General features: G+C 41.9%; 1 protein-coding gene across 2 annotated transcripts; it reads right to left on the reverse strand.

Annotated features, from left to right (window-relative positions):
• Positions 1-1,010: 1,010 nt before the first annotated feature.
• On the reverse strand, positions 1,011-7,213 carry her8.2 (hairy-related 8.2). 2 transcript variants are annotated; one of them, XM_058744808.1, is made up of 5 exons: positions 6,347-7,213; positions 2,583-2,738; positions 2,403-2,498; positions 2,175-2,253; positions 1,011-1,867 (listed from the first exon to the last, which is right to left on the reverse strand). In XM_058744808.1, exons 2-5 carry the CDS (start codon positions 2,646-2,648, stop codon positions 1,488-1,490), a joined length of 621 nt encoding a protein of 206 aa, XP_058600791.1. In that variant the 5' UTR covers positions 2,649-2,738; positions 6,347-7,213; the 3' UTR covers positions 1,011-1,487. The 2 variants fall into 2 exon arrangements, with proteins under 2 accessions (XP_058600791.1, XP_058600790.1); XM_058744807.1 differs by lacking the exon at positions 6,347-7,213 and adding an exon at positions 4,532-4,961.
• Between the last annotated feature and the right edge of the window lie 12,340 nt (positions 7,214-19,553).

Here is a 19,553-nt window from a genome sequence, read left to right on the forward strand (position 1 = left end):
TTTGCCATATCGCCCACCCCTAGCTGAGGGGGACCAAACCTATACACCAAACAGTTCCTTCAGAAATAATGACTTGCTGTTCAAGAAACTTAAAAAAAAAAAAAAAAAAAAAATATATATATATATATATATATATATATATATATATATATATATATATATATATATATATTATCAATATTTAAAACAGTTGAGCACATTTTTTCAGGATTCTTTGATGAAGAGAAAGATCCAAAGATCAGCATTTATCTAAAATAAAAAGGTTTTGTAACATTATACACTATACTGTTCAAAAGCTTGGGGTGTTCATAGAAGGATGCATTACATTGATCAAAAGTCATCACTTTTTAAAGATTTCTATTTCAGTTCTATTCATCACAGAAACCTGTAAAAAATCTACTCAGCTCTTTTCAACATAATAATAATAATTGTTTTTTGTGGAGGATCATGTGACTGGAGTAATGATGCTAAAAATTCAGCTTTGAAATTACAGGAACAAATTACATTTTCAAATATATTCAAATAGAAAGCAGTTATTTTAAATAGTAAATATTTGACAATATTACTGCTTTTTCTGTATTTTGGATCAAATAAATGAAGTCTTGGTGAGCAGAAGAGAATTCTTTAAAAAACATAAAAAATCTTACTGTTCAAAACTTTTATATATATATATATATATATATATATATATATATATATATATATATATATATATATATATATATAAAAACCAGGACACATATCATTGGAAGGTAGTTGCTATATGATGTTGTTGTTATGTTGTTTTGACAAGTGCTGTGTTAGTTCTTAGACTGTCCAATTCCAGTTTATATAAAATTCAATCCTGCAGCAATCTTTTATTGGTATGATATTGATTCAATCTCCCCAAAAAACTCTGTATAGACTACAATTGTTTATGTTTATATATTTACTTTTTTGTACACATTTATATATTTGCATCTGAATAGGTGAGAGAAAGAATAATAAATTACTATGTACATGTTGCAAACCATTTCTTTATTAATAAAAATACAAAAAAAAAAAAAAACTGTACAAAGTGATAAGGAATCAAATGTGACAATATTAGTAGCTAAATGTGTTTAATTTAAAATGAAAATTCTTTCATTAAATATTTAGTGTTAATTAAATAAATAAAATTATTATTAGGGGCCTTCTACAATGCAGGCTACAGTAACTTTTACTTCAGAGAGGAAGTAGAGAGGGTCTGAAATGGGGACTATTCTGGTCTAGATCCACCTCACACACATGTGCAGTGAAACATATCTATAAGATACATAGTAGAGGAGGGTCTACCACAGTCAGCACAAACTGGGTGTATACAGCTCTGCATTGTGCAGATTGGCAGCATACTTATTAATTTGAAATTCATACAATGCGGTACATACAGTTGTCCAGGTAAGTTATATGTACTACATAAACATACATATGGAGACACCATAGTTGTACACTGCCAAATCACAGATATTTCACCAGGGCCTCCACATCTTTAGAACTAAGAGGTGTGGGCTCTCCACATCATGTAGCATTCTCATGGGAGTAGAAGACTGATTCTGAGACTGGGCGGCCCTCTCATACAAGACAGGGGAAGGAGGGCAGGTTTTTGGACTCTCCAACTCATCAGCATGGAAACCAATGTAGTTAGAAGAAATACTTGTCTGGGAGTTCTTGGGTAGCTGAGGGCAGTCCTTAGCTGATCGAGGTAGAGATTTGAGTAAGTGGTTGAGAAGACGGGACCCCAAGGTTTTGTCTATCCAGTCACAGGAAAGTAGAAGGTTGTGAACTTCCTGCATGCACTGGATATACCCAGTACTGTACCTCTGTTGGGCCTCTGCATCCAGAATGGGGTCTGAGCAGAGATAAAAAGATCAAAGGAATAGTTTTTTTTTTTTTTTTAATTATTAATAATTAAACATCAACAATGAAATGAGCAAACCAGTGAAATTGTTGTTGCTCTGTTCTGGTGATATTACTGAACAGTCGAGATGTAACATATGGCATCCTTTCCAGAAAAGGTCAAAGTTCTGATTTGAATTGGGAAATTTCACTTCATTACAATGTAATAAAACAAAACATGGATACTAAAACACTGCTAAATAACAATGGCCATTGCAAAGTTTGTATATAGCCCACTTTGAAAAATGCTGTTTACTTACCAGAAACTCTATTGCTCTGGATATTCTGCAAATGTTTCACCGTCATCTCAAGAATATCAGCCTTCTCTAACTTAGACTGCTGTTTTATGATTTCAAAAAAGAAAATAAAAATATCATGATGAGTCTAGTGGCACTAGTATAAGATTAACTTGTTTAAAGACTGTGTGACGAAGATGTGTTGTACATGCAAGAATTTAATTATATTTTTCAAACAACATTTTAACTTACATCAAGCCTAAAAGCTCCAACTACTGTCTCTCTCAGCTGATCTAGACAGTGATTTATTCTTTCCCTTCTCTTTCTCTCAATGAGGGGTTTCCGCAGCTGAAAAGACCAAAAGTCAGAAAACAAAAGTCTATGCTTTTTATAACATGCCTAAGAATATTTTATAGTGATATTATAGAATACCTTTCTCTCCTCTTTGGCGCTGATGTGCCTTTGGCCTGCATTTTGCTGGAGGTTGGTAGCAGTCATCTCCAGTGGCTTCTGAGCAGTACAGACTGAGTTTCACTCACTCCTATCTGAGTGCTGGGTGTTTCTAAGGCCCTCCGCGCTGTGCACGCCCTATATTTATAGGAGGGACATTAGCATCTCAATGCACAAGCTCTTTGCCTGAGATATTTTCCCACACGCTCGCTCCTATCACTCACAAATGACAGGTCACCGCCTCTATTCAATGCATGAGCCCCCAAACACACACACACACATAGGCCTACTCAAAGCAAACAACAGATGTCCAGCCTAGAGGCGTTCCGCACACAGAAACTACACGTTTTGTGTGTCACGTGAAAACCCAGGATGGTTTTCCAAGGTGGCTCGGCATTCCCAGGATCTCATTAGAGTGTTCTGTTACAGTCAACCACCTGAGATCAAATGCGTATTCACGCCCTGTCCTTAATAGACCTAAGCGAAACCAAATCCAATCCCAAAGGTATCAGAGCCAGAACTCTGAAACAAACGATAGAGAAATTTTGATTTGCCAAAAAACTACTACTTAACAAACTGTATAAAATTACAAAATATAAAACATGAGACAACATTAATGCATGCATTAATATATGGTTAAAGAAGTCTTAAGAAGCTTTTAGAAAAGAGTAGGTAGGTTAACTAGGTCATAAGTTGCATCACTTTGCCCTCCAGCAGTGAATGTGAGCAGATGTCAGAGTGCTCTCGGCCACAGGCAGATGTCTGTGAACTAATCTCTGATCTGTTTGACTAGAGCCACGCGACTGCCAGCAGAGCATACAGACGTGGGAAACTTCACCGGACAAAACCGCTCATTGATCCACGGCTAATGAGAGTGACCCGGTGCGGGGTGGAGGGGGAAGCGAATTGGGAAGTGCCCAGTGCAGTGCTGTAGGCAGGTGCACTCTGTTTTCTCTCCGCAGTAAATGTACAGTAAATGTATTGACAGAGGCAGGTTAACACAGCAGAACGTTTGCCATTGCTATTTTAGAACTCTAAATACGATTTGTTACAAGCATCATATACGGATTGTATAAGCAAAGCAAATCTCTTACATTTGAACTCGCACCCACATTTTGAGAGAGAGCTATTCTATCTTAATTGTACAATTCTGTTGTATTTTGTAGTTGCAGCTTGTATAGTCTGTATTATTGTAAATTACAACATTTTCATTCATTTCAACAAATTTACCGTGAACACAGTCTTTGGCTGCATTGGCTCCTTGGCTTTTAAAAAAAAAAAAAAAATCCTATTTTTCACTGAAACGTCCCCCTCGGAAACTCTGGGCTTATGGTGCATTCAAGTCATGTCGGATAGATCATATTTACGAGTTGAATGCACATGAACACCACCACAAAGTCGTTATTATGAGTAGGAAACTCAAACTTTTCTTTAAGACCCGAATTTCCGAGTTGGGCAACGCCAGATAGGTAGATAGGCATAGAATTCTTTAAGATAAACTGATGTTTTGTTGGTTATGTGTGATATATTTGTCAAAATGTATAAGAAATTTTCAATAATCAAGATTTTGCATTGTCATGGGAAAAAAATATTTAGTGCACTTACATAGTCACTCTAGTTATGGAATAGCCTACATATCATGTCACAGCATTGTGTTTAAGTGGTGAAAGACCAGATCATTTAACAAAATTAAACAGGAAAAAAGTCCCAGGGCTAGTTGGCATGAATACAATGAAAGGCTGCAATGAAATTTTGTCTGGACATTCCACCATGACGAGGTGCTCAAGTATATTAAGGTGCAAAAATGATGACCCCCACACTCGTACTGATACCTGCAGAAACTATGTTTGGTCCCTGCTACAGGTTTTCAGAATGCATGTGAATCAGGATATATTGATTTGGAGGGTTAGAAGTGAATGAAGGTGCTCTACCTGGAGGCTTTATTGTGTCTTCAGGTCTGGTTGAAGCCTCGTTTATACTCGCGCCTGGCTCCGCTTCGCGAGCCTCCGCTGACTGCGCGCGCACCTCCCCAAACGGACTAGGCGTTTATACTTGACGCGTTCGCCGTTGAGATATTCTTTGAAACGACAGGGGGCGCGAAAACGAAATCGTCCTTTATATCCGCAGGAAGTAGAAGAGAAGTAGGAATTTTACCGGAATTACGTCAGATCATTCAAGATGGACTATTGTTTGTTGATTTAATAAAATTTTACATCAAACTTTTTGTTCACTCTTTCATTTCTGTGCATAATGCAGACACATTTCTACATATTGCAGTATAGCTAACGGTATGTGGGTTATTCGACAGTGTTGGAATTTACAGGATGTCTTATTTGTTATTCTAACATTTCAAATTAGACCACATTATTAGAGTACAAGTTAGACAAAAATATTGCCACGTTGAGGCTCAAGTAGGTGTAACTGTTCAAATACAAGATTAATGTTATAATGTATATAAGTTGAAACCTACAGTGTTTTGCAAATGTAAAACTTCTATAAAGGTTAGGGACTGCAAAATGTACTTTGCCATAGATTAACCCATGTGATGTCTTTATGTTACTGTATATAAAATGAGAAGATATAACAACAGTTCAAAAGAGCAATGTTGATAAATATTGTTTTATTCTGAATACAATATATTACAGACACATTGTTTTGTGGCGCATAGAATACTTTGCTATAGTTACAGTGCTACAGGCATTTGAATAATTATTTTAAAACTATTATAAAAATTACAAAGAAAATATAAGCTGTTCATGTTGACTGCGGCGCCGCGCGAACTGTTCGCTCGAGTCTCAAAAAATGTCGTGCACACCGCCACGCGAAATGAGGTCGCACTCACCCAAAGCGAACTTCTGCTAGCACCGCGATGACGTCATATTTGGCGCGTGCACCCAAGCGAACTTGCGGACGCGTCGAGTATAAACCAGGCTTAAGGGGGAGGTTCAGATTTCATTAGGCCTATATCCAGAAGAGGCTGTGATTTTTAGACAGGAGGCAGAATCTTTTCAACATAATTAAATAATGCTTTAACTTGAGCTATTTGCTGACTCCCCAAAAAGGGAGATTCGAAATTAAAATTATTACATTGATTTGTTTGCTTTCAGTGATAATGACCTAGGCTGCACTGCAGTTCCCATTCAGTCGGTCACGTTCGATGTATGTCGGACTGACCGACGAATAGAAATCTCGCTAGAGAGGCCAATCTACTTCGAGTGTAACTAAAACGAGCCAATGCACATTGGCATGCAATCATATGCAGCAGCTGCTCACCTCGCAGCGCGGGTATATAATGAGCAGCAGGTGCGTTGCATCTTTAGCTTTTCGCTTCGGAGCTGAACAGTGTTCTCTGCTGGAAGTGATAACTAAAAGAGTCTCTGCAGGACAATCTCTTTGTGTGAAGAGTGCGGGCGTACAGCACAGCAGTGGGGTCGATTCTCTCCAGCTTTCTTTTTTCTTCTCTCTTTATCTTTGCCTTTTTTGAGCAGAAAGAGCTGCAAGAGCCGTACTCACGGCTGGTAAACGGGGTGCTTAAACAGCGCGTAAAAGCCGTTTTTACGGCTGGTAAGAGAACGTCGGAGAGAGAGAGAGAGAGAGAGCACACGACAGGCTGCACAAAATCCCTGTCCATTCCCCTGCGTGCTTCAGCACCGATTAAAAGAGTAAAGTCCCTAAAAGAGCTTACACAAGTAGAGCTTGCGTCTTTTATGACATTCTACTTGTGTGTTTCTGGGTACGGTCGTTACCTGGCACCGAGGGATGGTCACGAGTGTTGCAACGCGTGCCTGGGCTTAGCGCACGCTGAGGCAGCGTTTGTGGATGAGTCATGTACCCATTGTGGGAAGATGACCATCTCGGAGTTGCGGTCGAGACTCCAGTTCCTGCAAAGGGGCGGAGTCCCAGTGCCGCTGCCTCGTTCCAATCCTCCTCAGAGGGTTGCTGCGAGCGGTGGTACTGTTGACCTGAGGATTACAGTGAGTGCGCTTCCTTCGGGGGAACCAACCCCCTAGGAACCCTCACTCCTCCTGCACTCCGCAGCCAGTAGAGCTGCCGGAGGAGCGCGGTGGGCCATCTCAAAGGTGTGTACCATCCGTATCCTTCGGCGCTCCTCCCGATGACCAGATGTCGATAGCTGCATCGGAGGGTGAGTCAGACCTTTTGTTCGATTGCTTCAGTCTGTTGTGCTGCTGAGAGGTTTGTGTTTGTAGCTCCGTGTACCTTCGCTTTTTATTGAATCTCTACTTTACTTTCAATCCCTTTTGTCTAAAGTGATAATATATAACTTAATTCCCACCATATTTCTGGTGTTATCTTTCAAACTAATCTAACTAATTTGATCGTTCTCCTTTAAAAACCGCGAGTGCAGCTTGTTAGCCCGTTAGCTTGTCACTCGCTGTTCCATTTGCATTTCTATTCGTGCCTATTATTATTTTATTTTTTCCTCGCTCCGTTTTTCACGAGCTCATCAAACAACAGTGGTAAGTGGTAAGTTAAGTTGGTATCATTCATCAATCACGGTGAGTAATGGCTTCTTCTCCTGCTATTGTTGTTTGCACTGTTTGCCACATGTATAGTTTATCTGTCTCTGTCAGCAGCGAGGATTCACATGTGATAAATGCAGGAAATAGTTAGGCTGACAGAGAAGGTTTTAGAACTAGAGACACGCATCCAAACTTTAGTTGAGGACAGTAAGAATGTGAGGGCTGTAGATACTGCTTTGGATGTGACTAGCTCAGGAGTCCTGTACATTGTTCGGTTTCGGTTGAGCCCGTGCAGCAGGGCAACTGGGTGACAGTGAGGCGGCATAGTCGCGGGTCAAAACACCACTCTTCCGTTCCGATCAGAACATCAAACAGGTTCTCCCCACTCAGTGAAGCACCCACTGAGAAACCTGACGAAAGTGCTCTAGTTATTGGCGATTCTATTGTACGGAACGTGAAAATAGAGACACCAGCCACCATAGTCCATTGTTTACCCGGAGCCAGAGCGCCTGACATCTTGGCAAATTTAAAAGTGCTGACTAATGCTAAACGTAAATTCAGTAAGATTGTTATCTTTTTTGTTTTGGTTCCTTGCCGCTGTCGCCTCTGGCTTGCTCAGTTGGGGACACTTAATTGCTAGCGATTATCGCCGATTTGATTGCACAGATACTATTTAAACTAAACTGAGCTAGACAATGACATCTCTGAATTCAATAATGAAATGCCTTTAACTGAAAATTGAGTGTTTAATCTTATCATTATACATTACTGACACTCTATCCTCCAATTTGATACTGTTAAGTGCTTTGACACAATCTGTATTGTAAAAGCGCTATATAAATAATGGTGACTTGACTTGACTTGACCTTTCTGGAGATGACGCGTTGGCGCAGTTGCCTCCTTCGGGTACGGTAGCTGTGCCCGATACAGATCCGGAAATGATGGCTATGCTTTCCCGGGCCGCCAACAGGGTTGGACTCGTGTGGAATCCTCCACCGTGTCCCGAGCCCTCAAGGCTGGACGATTGGTTTCTCGGGGTGGCACGAGCTGGTTCTCAGCCACCCACCCCGGTTCCTTTCTTCCCGGAGGTGCATGAAGAGCTCACTGGTACGTGGAAGGCACCTTTTACTGCCTGAAACCGTGCCGGTGGGCCCTCCTCCCTCACCACCCTTGATGGCGGTGTGGCTAAGGGTTACACGCGCATCCCCCCTGTGGAGCGGGCCGTTGCTATGCAACTGTGCCCTAACTCCACCTGGCGGGGGGAGCCATCTCTCCCTTCCCGGGCCTGTAAGCACTCGTCGGACCTTACCGGCAAGGCTTACCAGGCCTGGGGGGAAGCCGCCTCCGCCTTACACGCTATGGCGTTGTTGCAGGTCCATCAGGCCAAGGCACTGAAGGACCTGCACGAGGGTGGTCATGATCCGCAAGTTCTTCAGGAACTTCGTGCCATGATGGACCTTGCGCTTCGGGCGACGAAGGTTACGGCGCGGTCGGTGGGTCGTGCGATGTCCACGTTGGTGGTCCAGGAACGCCATCTCTGGCTGTGTCTGGCTGACATGAGGAATACCGACAAGGTCAGGTTCCTTAATTCCCCCGTGTCCCAGACTGGCCTCTTCGGCGACGCGGTCGAGAACTTCGCCCAGCAGTTCTCGGCTGTACAGAAGCAGTCTGAGGCGATCAGTCACATCCTGCCACGGCGGTCCGCTGTTGCATCCATCTCGCCGCCGGCAGCACCTCAGCCTGCTCGTCGGCGAGGGCGACCCCCTGCGGCTGCCCCCGCTCCCGCTCCACAGCAACAGCCTCCACCCAAGCGGCGCCGTGGAGCCAGTCGTAAGCGGGGTCCCCAGCCCGTCCAGGCCCCCGCCAAGAAGGGCAGCAAAGCCAGGAGCAAGAGGCCCTAGGACGGGCGACCCGGAGATGGTTGGGACTGCTCTTCAGGAGACGGTGACTGCACCGCTCCTTCCCCCGGAGGAGGGCCGGGTGGTAAATCTTTTGTTTCCTTTTATTTCTGTTCCCAAATTTTCAATAAAAGAGCAGTTTCTATCATCTCCGGGTCCGAAGAGGGCTCGGAGAGTAGTGGGAGGAGTAAAACCTCTCCACTCTCATCCACCTCTTCTGTCGCCAGCGGACAGCAGCGTGCAGTTCGAGAAGGTCACCCAAGCCTCTCCTGCACCCCCTGTCCAACCGTGGAACCAGGTAAATGTTGCACAGCACACTCAGCCCCCGCTACGGGCCGCCTCCCAAAGAGAGCCCCCCGAGCCGCATCCCTGCGTTCCACCTCGCTGCCCCACTGCGGGTACACCTACGGTCCCCTTGGTCTCCCCTTGGTCTCTGTGAGCCTGTTTAGCGCTCCCCCGTCCGTCTCGCTGGCTCATTCGGACCATCAGGCTCGGCTATGCGATTCAGTTCGCTCGGCGTGCCCCCAAGTTCAGAGGTGTTGTAGAACCTGGTCGAAAAGAACGCACACACATGAGTTTAACTTAAGAACATTCCACTGGAACTGATCTTCCATCATCAGCTCGTAAAAGTTACAAATGACCAACCCAACGCCCAAAGTATCTGACTAAGCTTCCTGTCTGTTCTCCTTATCATCTCATGAAGCTGGGAGGAGAACATCTGGCCATCCCTTGAAGAACCAATCTTCAATGTTATTCCTGACCAGTTTAAATTATCAAACAGGTGTGCACATCCCAAACACCCAGATCGGGATCAGGTGCAGAACAACTAAGTAATTTAAACGAAAAAAAAAAAAGGATTGAAGTTCGCACACTGAAAAGTAGCTGTTCAGGATTAATTTATTATTAGCAACGTTTCGACCCACAGGTCTTCATCAGGCACATTGAAGGCACATGCCTGATGAAGACCTGTGGTCAAACGCTGCTAATAATAAATTAATCCTGAACAGCTACTTTTCAGTGTGCGAACTTCAACTTTTTTTTCCTGACCAGTTTACCATAAATAAAGTTGAATAAACAGACAGTACAAAGCACGGGAAACTTGGCTGAAAGTCTGGGCGTTGCCCCTGATCGCTGTGAAACATCTGGCTGATCATCTCAAAAGACTTCAACACTCTGTCCACGTCTGACCAAAGTAACTTGCAAAGCTGCTGCGTAAGAACTTCAAACTTGCCATTCGCACGCTGCTCAAGAAGCCATCAAATCCAAAAGGAGGAATCCCGAGTGACGTCACGCGACAACACATCAGCGAGATAGTCCGGGGCTTCCCTCCAGCAACACCCCTCAAGAAGTACAGCCTTCAACTCAACTTCAACTCACAGCAAGTAAAACAAACAAATCTCTAATTCGCTGAAGTTTGAATTGAATGAATCGTTAAAAGTCGAGTCTTCTGTTTGTGACGTCCCAAGGTCGTCTTTATTCTCAAGAAAAGAGAATAGTTTAACTTTCTTCAAACTGCTTTGATCTTGCCATAATGTGTGTGTATGTATTTTGTTTTGTAGTATACCATAGAATAGTAAATAAACTCTCGATTCATTTTTAATGAATAGTCTGGTGCCTTGATTTTCCAATCTTAAATTATTTGCCATAGATCGTGTTACCTGTGCTCAAAGATTTCCCAATCAATTCTGTATTATTATCAACAATAAGCAGAATTGCTAAAATATACTGTATTAATTCTCGCTGGTCGAGTCGTTAATAAGGTATAAATTATACAATTTTGATTAATATCAATTAATCAGATCAAAACCGAATTTCTACGATTTGGTTCCCTAAAGCTAAAATTTATAAATGAAGGATAAAACCCTTACAGTGTCCACATCACTTCAGTGAAAGCTGTCAATGCCCATGTCTTGCGTGCGGAGATCGTAGTCCTACTGGCGAAGGACGCGATAGAGCCGGTCCCTCCAGCCGATATGAGGGTTTTACAGCCCTTACTTCATTGTACCCAAGAAGAGCGGTGGGTTACGACCGATCTTGGACCTGCGAGTTTTGAATCGGAGTCTTCACAAGCTACCGTTCAAAATGCTCACGCAGAAACGCATTTTCGAGTGCATCCGTCCCCGAGATTGGTTTGCAGTGATCGTCCTGAAGGACGCGTACTTTCATGTCTTGATTCTTCCTCGACACAGGCCGTTTCTGCGCTTTGCGTTCGAGGGTCGAGCATTTCAGTACAAGGCCCTTCGGGCTGGCCCTGTCTCCCCTTGATCCCATGAGAGAACAGGGTGTTCGCATCCTCAACTATCTCGACGACTGGCTCATTCTTGCTCAGTCTCGGGAGCAGTTGTGCGAACACAGGGATTTGGTGCTTGGTCACCTCAGCCAGTTGGGCCTTCAGGTCAACTGGAAAAGAGCAAACTCGCCCCAGCGCAGAGGATCTCTTTTCTCGGTATGGAGTTGGGGATATGCGTTTCCCCCAGTGAGCCTACTTGCACAGACCTTGTGCAAAGTCAGGGAGGACGAGGAGCAGGTCCTGCTAGTTGCGCCCTATTGGCCCAACCGGACCTGGTTCCCGGAACTCACGCTCCTCGCGACAGCCCCTCCCTGGCAAATTCCTCTGAGGAAGGATCTGCTTTCTCAGAGACGGGGCACCCTTTGGCACCCGCGTCCAGACCTTTGGAAACTCCATGTTTGGTCCCTGGACGGGACACGGAGGTTCTAGGTGACTTACCCCCTGAGGTACTTAACACCATCGCTTCGGCATGTGCACCGTCTACGAGACGTGCTTACGCCTTGAAGTGGAACCTGTTCGTCGACTGGTGAGCTTCTCGCCGAGAAGACCCCCGAAGATGTTCGATCGGTGTCGTGCTTTCCTTCTTGCAGCAAGGGTTGGAGCGTAGGCTGTCCCCCTCCACCCTCAAAGTTCATGCTGCCGTTATTTCCGCATGCCACGACCTCATCGATGGTAAGTCTGTGGGTAAGCACGACCTGGTCGTCAGGTTCCTTAGGACGACCTGGTCGTCAAATCCTCCTTGACCTCCCTCCATACCCTCTTGGGACCTTGCTCTGGTGCTTCGAGCACTCCAGATTGCTCCCTTCGAGCCTTTGCAGTCAGCAGACTTAAAGATTCTGTCTATGAAGACTTTGTTGCTGGTTGCATTGGCCTCCATCAAGAGGGTAGGGGACCTGCAGGCATTTTTGGTCGACGAATCGTGCCTAGAGTTCGGGCCGGGTGACGACCACGTGGTACTGAGACCCCGGCCTGGCTATGTGCCCAAGGTTCCTACCACTCCCTTCAGGGATCAGGTAGTGAGCCTGCAAGCGCTGCCCCCGGAGGAGGCAGACCCAGCCCTAGCTTTGCTCTGTCCAGTTCGTGCCTTGCGACTGTACATAGACAGAACTCGAAGCCTCAGGACCTCAGACCAGCTCTTTGTCTGTTACGGAGGCCAGCAGTAGGGAAAGGCTGTCTCCAAGCAGAGGATGGCCCACTGGATAGTGGATGCCATCGCCTTGGCTTACCAAGCACAAGGCGTGCCCTGCCTGCTCAGGTTGCATGCCCACTCTACGAGAGGCGTGGCATCCTCCTGGGCCCTGGCTCGTGGCGCCTCGCTGACAGATATTTGTAGAGCTGCGGGCTGGGCAACACCTAACACATTCGCTAGGTGTTATAGCCTTCGTGTCGAGCCGGTCTCCTCCTGTGTTCTCACCTCAGGTCAGAGGCACGGAGAGGTCCCGGCTTAGTGTCGGCTTGCTGCGTTACATATGCTTATTGCTCCAGAGAGTCCCTACAAGGCAGACCCTGTTGAGTCCTCCGATCACCCTTCGGCAGCCAGACGTGGCGGAGCGTCTGGCGCCAGGCCTTTACTCCGTTGTATCCTTGAGAACCGGATTTAGGCTAGGTTCCATATGTGTGACCCTACGGGAATCCCATGTGGGGTATTCCACGGGTCCCTCTGGGAGAACCCACCTCTCGTCAGGTTGGAGTCACCCCAGTACTTCCATATGTAGTACAGCCCTACAGGGTTAGTCCATATGTACTTCTCCACATAACTCCTTCAGGGAAGGATGTGGCTTCCACAGCGTTCCTTTCCAGTGAAAGGGTACACTTTCCCAGTGTTATCCAAAAGTCTCACTGAATGGGTTTTGGGAACAGCAGTGGTCGACACTCTCTGTGTTTGCCCTGTCCCACCGTCCTTAGGCAAGGGGGTACAGGAGGCTGGCTACAGAGCGCTGGAAGGGGGCAGCTCCTGCTGCGCTTTGGTAGGGATTCCTATTCGTTGGTCAGTCCGACGTACGTCGAACGTGACCGACTGAATGGGAACGTCTCGGTTACATAGGTAACCCTCGTTCCCTGAAGGAGGGAACGGAGACGTACGTCCCGTCGCCACAGTCGCTGGACCCCGCTGATGCTGCCACCTTATCTGTTCGGCTCCTCAGCGAAAACCTAAAGATGCAACGCACCTGCTGCTCATTATATATCCGCGCTGCGAGGTGAGCAGCTGCTGCATATGATTGCATGACAATGTGCATTGGCTCGTTTTAGTTACACTCGAAGTAGATTGGCCTCTCTAGCGAGATTCCTATTCGTCGGTCAGTCTGACGTACGTCTCCGTTCCCTCCTTCAGGGAACGAGGGTTACCTATGTAACCGAGACGTTATACTGCTTGCGATAACAGTCACTGATGATTTCCCGATTTGTCAGCGATATCATCATCTTTCCCCTAGCAAGTATGAAGAGGTGAAGAGTCATATTACACAACTTTTGGAGCAGGGCATTAGTGAGAGTTGTAGCCCCTATCCCTCACCACTAGTTACTGTTTAAAAAAAATGGCAACAAGCCCATAGATCTCAGTAGTGGTTATAATCAAGTGAAGGTTGCTGAGAATTTTTGTATTGTGCTTTTTGTACTCCATTTTGGCACTATCACATGTATGCCATTTGGACTGTGCATTGGTTCAGAGAGATTTCAGCATGATGGAAAAGATTCTCGGTGATCAGCGTTTTAATTGTTTCTCAGAGAGAGATCCCAGTGTGCTTTGTGTCCAAATTTTTGATTTATTGCCCTCTCATAAAGATAAGACCCCCCACCCCTCCACCCACCCACCCACCCAAACTGGACACCTGTTTTGTCCACCCCCCCCACCCATCTAAATGAGCATCTGTTTTTACTGTCCAGTGATCCTAAGGTATTTATGAATGTTTTGGGAACCGTGTTTTTGTGTGGGCCATTGAAGACTATTATGTGTTTAAACTTTAAATTGTGAAACTGTGTTAAACGGGACAAAGGGAAGTTTTTATTAGAGTTTTTCACGCACACATATCAACAAAAAACATACGTAAAATGAGCAACGACTTGCTAGTGTTGTTGTAACGAACTCTAACTAGTTTAAAAACGTTTTAAGTTAAATAAAAAGAAGTAGAAGTGAGCGTGTTTGTTTATTTAAAACAAACAAAGCATCTGACACCTTAGTTAAAACAATAGCATAACATTACAAAGTTAAATAATATAGAGTTGACTCATCTTACCCGTCTTCTAAAACAAAACAAAAAAGTATCAGAAGCGAACGTTTACAACGTTCTATCATTACAGATTAAAAGGTGGCTTTTCTCACACAGTAAAACCTCCAGTGTTAAATCAACACTCCCAGTGTATATATAATCCACACTCAGAGTGTTAAAAAAGTAACACTGAAGCAGTGTTAAAGCTAATGAGATAATTAGTGTAGTAATTGAGTGATGATTGAGCATTAATGAAGAACACCTGCTGTTAACAAAGAAAAAAAGAGACGAGACGAGCAGAAATACAAGAACTACAACTGAATTCAGCCACAGCCTTCGATGAAATCAACACAAGATAAAATAAGACATTAAATCTCTCAAGATCTCAGCAGAGGATGATTAAACAACACCATAAAGAGCATCACCAGCTTCACACGTTACTAACCAGATTGACTTTAGATGTTTTAGTTTCGTTTGAATTACCATTATCGAGGTCAGTGTTTGCTTTAGTTGGGCTCTTGACCCGTGACTTAAAACAACACAATTACTTTGGCTGCATGTTTGTTTAGACATGTTAGTTATGGCATTTGGGTGTTGATGGTTGGACTTTCATAAAGAGGTCACCGGCATTTAGTGATTTCCATAACTGATTTCATTCATAGCATCATCATCGATTGATTAAAATTTGTGGCTTTGTTCACATATAATATAAAGCTTGAGCCATCAGTTTTAAGATTAATCTGAAAGACTTTCAAAAGTAAATCGGCACTAGAAGCTTAAGACTGCATTATCATACAGACATCAAGACTCAGCGTAAGAATCTCAACAATGGTGACAATCAACAAATTCAGATAAAAAGATCCTCTGTGAACATCACAAAACACGCTGCTAAAAGTCACAACAAAATAGCAAAACAAAAGGAAATAGTAAGAATAAAAGAAAATACTAAGACAGCTGCATAATTTATTCATGTCGCATTGCATGCTGGGAGCCATGGATGAGTTTTGATTGGTGCTCCCAGAATGCACTGCAACATGGAGCTTTATGTTGATTGTCACCATTGTTGAGATTCATATGCTGATTCTTGAAGTCTGTTTGATGAAGAAAAGCAAAACTTTCAGTGCAGAATAAGTTTCAAAAGTCTTTCAGATTAATATTAAAACTGTCAGATGTTAGACTATGTATATCATAATCTCAATAACAAAGTTAACTAATAAATCTACCAGTGACTATACTCCAAATTACATCAGTTACTTAAGCCACTATGCGCTGATTACAACTTTATCGAAACGTAACCAGCCCTGATCTCATTTTCTCTTGGCTTTTTTTAATTTTTTGCCATAAATAACAGGTCTAAACAAACACACAATTATGGCAGCCAAAAAAATTATAATGTTTTAAGTCAAGGGCCAAGAGCCCAACTAAAGCAAACACTGACCTCGATAATGGTAATTCAAACAAAACTAAAACATCAACATCTAAAGTCAATCTGGTTAGTAACGTGTGAAGCTGGTAATGCTGTTTATGGAGTTGTTTAATCATCCTCTGCTGAGATCTTGAGAGATTTAATGTCTTCTTTTATCTTGTGTTGATCTCATCGAAGGCTGTGACTGAAGTCAGTTGTAGTTCTTGTATTTCTGCTCGTCTCGTCTCTTTTTTTTCTGTTTTTTTCTCTTTCTTTCAGTGATTCAGTTTGTTAACAGCAGGTGTTCTTCATTGTTCAATCATCACTCAATTACTAAACTAATTATCTCATTAACTTTAACACTGCTTCAGTGTTACTTTTTTAACACTCTGAGTGTGTATTATATATACACTGGGAGTGTTGATTTAACACTGGAGGTTTTACTGTGCACAAGTTACAGCAAATAGATCTGACTTATCTTATCCGTATTCTAAAACAACAACAAAAAAGCATCTGAAGCGAACGTTAAGTAAAAAGTCGAAATCTTGTTACAAAAATTAAACAAAAGAAAAAGAGCAGCCCATCCGTCAGATAACCGCACGCTAGCGCGTCAAATTCAGAATGCGTTTACGCAGCCGAGTCCAGACCACGCCTTCCGCCACCCCCTAACAGCGTGAGACCGATGCAAAGATTTAAAAGAATTAAAGTAATGTTTTAACATTAGAACGAACGTTATTTTAATAAATCTTTAACATTTCTTAATTAATGAAACAATTCGGCACTCATCCTAAAGCTTTTCACTTTAAAATTAGGTGTTTACCTTTTAAACAAACAGGCCTACCTAACCCGCAGGGTATTTTATTTTATTTACTTTAGTTTAGTTATTCGCACTTAATTTAGTAATTCCTTTAATTTACTCTTCTATTTTTGTCAAGTTTAAGACTTCTGACGTGTTATATAACCCAGACTTTTTTCACTTTTAAAAATTAGGTTTTTTTTCTTATAAAAATCGCCTTTAAGCCACAGGAAAAGGTTGTTTGTCTTGTTTTATTTTATTTTAGTAGTATAATACCTTTATTTATGATTTTTGTCAATCTTTAAACTTTCTAGCCTGCTATAATGGTTCAAACGCATACGCACGTATGTGAGCGGAAACCGGAATGAAAGCAAATGTTTCGGACGTCTTTGGATTTTTCATCCGTAGACGCCTAAACTTTTTACATTATAGCACGAAATGTAAATACTTCGTCTCATGCAGGGGACAACGAAATGAGAACGACACAGTGTGTCTGGACGTATGATTAACGACGCGTCCGTATCAGATCGAGAGTTGCTGTAAAACATCTAAAGGTGTTTCTGGAGACGCAACTCATTTGCAATCTAACGAGTTTTTGAGGGGGCTGTGACATCGTAAACTTTGGTGTAGCTGTTCATTTATCAAAGGATGCGACCCCTTTTGAAGTTTTTATATGACACATAGCTGGTTAAGTTAAAAGTTAGGTATAGTTTAGGAAGAAAATACTCAAACATAAATACAAACATACACAAACAATCCCCTACATTTAAACATTTAAACTTTTATGATGTCTCATACAAACCTTTTACAAACTTGTGAACTTTTAGCATCACACAGGGTATCTCTACAAGATGATGGAAAACAGTATGATTAAACAATGATGTAACTTTTGTTTTAACAAATAATTTAAGGTTTTTGTAGATTTTAGATCTTTCACACCTAAAACCGTGATGAGGATCAGAAGTTGTCAAATGATCCTCTGATGAATGCAATGCGCTTACAGAGGTTTTTTTCTTTATGAATTAGATCTAAAATAGACTAAAATTAGCTGTTGTAAGGTTGTTTACAACAAAGAGTGTCTTAAACAAGGTGCAACAAATGTTTCATCTTTACAACAGATTAGACTTTCTTTCTCACTTTAAAACGGCATTATTAACCATGCTGTTTAAATGCAACATTTATTTTTCACACTATAATGTTTTATTTTATTAAAATAAAAACAATTGGCTCTTTATAGTTTTATTTCACTAAGATTTGATCAAATAATAGATATAAGCAACAATCAAATATTTGATAACTCCATCTTATCACCCAAACTGATGTGTCTTACGGTTTGTGATGACATCAGAATCAGAATCAGAATCAGAACGAGCTTTATCGGTCAGGTATGTTTGCACATACGAGGAATTGTTATATTGACAGAAGCTCCACAGTGCAACAGAAAGACAGCAACAGGACAGGACACAGATAATAAAAGAATAATATACAAATAGACAATGTACAAAATGGCAAAAACGCAATATATAATATAGACAAATATGTATGTACAGTTATGATATGTGCAAAATTGAAATGAAACAATAAGCATGTGTTAAGATGCACGTTACGTATGTGTAAAATGTGTAAAGTTCAATATTACTGTTAAAAATAGTTTAAAAGGCCATTTTTAGCTTTCATATAGGATTCACAACCACACTCAGTTGCTTTTTGTGTAACAGAGACCCGCCCCCGGGGGGCAGATGAAAATAGAATGTATGAAAGACTTTTCTTATTATAATAAGATATTATAATGACGTACTAAAAACTTTAGATTGATTAAAACAACTGAGGTTACGCATTTCTCTTGAATATGTATACAGTAACCAGTGAGTACATGAAACATTATTGTATAAATACACATCCTTGTAAATTCAGCATGATTCTATCATATTAATCAATAAAAAAGGACAACCGGTTTGTTGAAAATAAAAAAATTAAAATAGTGTTGTGTTTCTAAGTTAGAATGTTTATAGTGTGTAGTAAAATCTTAACTTTAACCTAAAGCATTTTTCTTTCAAACTCTCTCACGCAAGCACACGGCTTTCCCACAAACTCCCAACAACACACAGTAAAACCTCCAGTGTTAAATCAACACTCCTAGTGTATATATAATCCACACTCAAGAGTGTTAAAAAAGTAACACTGAAGCAGTGTTAAAGTTAATGAGATAATAAGTTTAGTAATTGAGTGATGATTGAACATTAACGAAGAACTCCTGCTGTCAACAAACTGAATCACTGAAAGAAAGAGAAAAAAACAGAAAAAAAAGAGACGAGACGAGCAGAAATACAAGAACTACAACTGACTTCAGTCACAGCCTTCGATGAGATCAACACAAGATAAAAGAAGACATTAAATCTCTCAAGAGCTCAGCAGAGGATGATTAAACAACTCCATAAACAGCATTACCAGCTTCACACGTTACTAACCAGATTGACTTTAGATGTTGATGTTTTAGTTTTGTTTGAATTACCATTATCGAGGTCAGTGTTTGCTTTAGTTGGGCTCTTGGCCCTTGACTTAAAACATTATAATTTTTTTGGCTGCCATAATTGTGTGTTTGTTTAGACCTGTTAGTTATGGCAAAAAATAAAAAAAGCCAAGAGAACATGAGATCAGGGCTGGTTACGTTTCGATAAAGTTGTAATCAGCGCATAGTGGCTTAAGTAACTGATGTAATTTGGAGTATAGTCACTGGTAGATTTATTAGTTAACTTTGTTATTGAGGTTATGATATACATAGTCTAACATCTGACAGTTTTAATATTAATCTGAAAGACTTTTGAAACTTATTCTGCACTGAAAGTTTTGCTTTTCTTCATCAAACAGACTTCAAGA

This window comes from Onychostoma macrolepis, chromosome 15, assembly GCF_012432095.1.
Source record: "Onychostoma macrolepis isolate SWU-2019 chromosome 15, ASM1243209v1, whole genome shotgun sequence".
Classification (NCBI taxonomy): domain Eukaryota; kingdom Metazoa; phylum Chordata; class Actinopteri; order Cypriniformes; family Cyprinidae; genus Onychostoma; species Onychostoma macrolepis.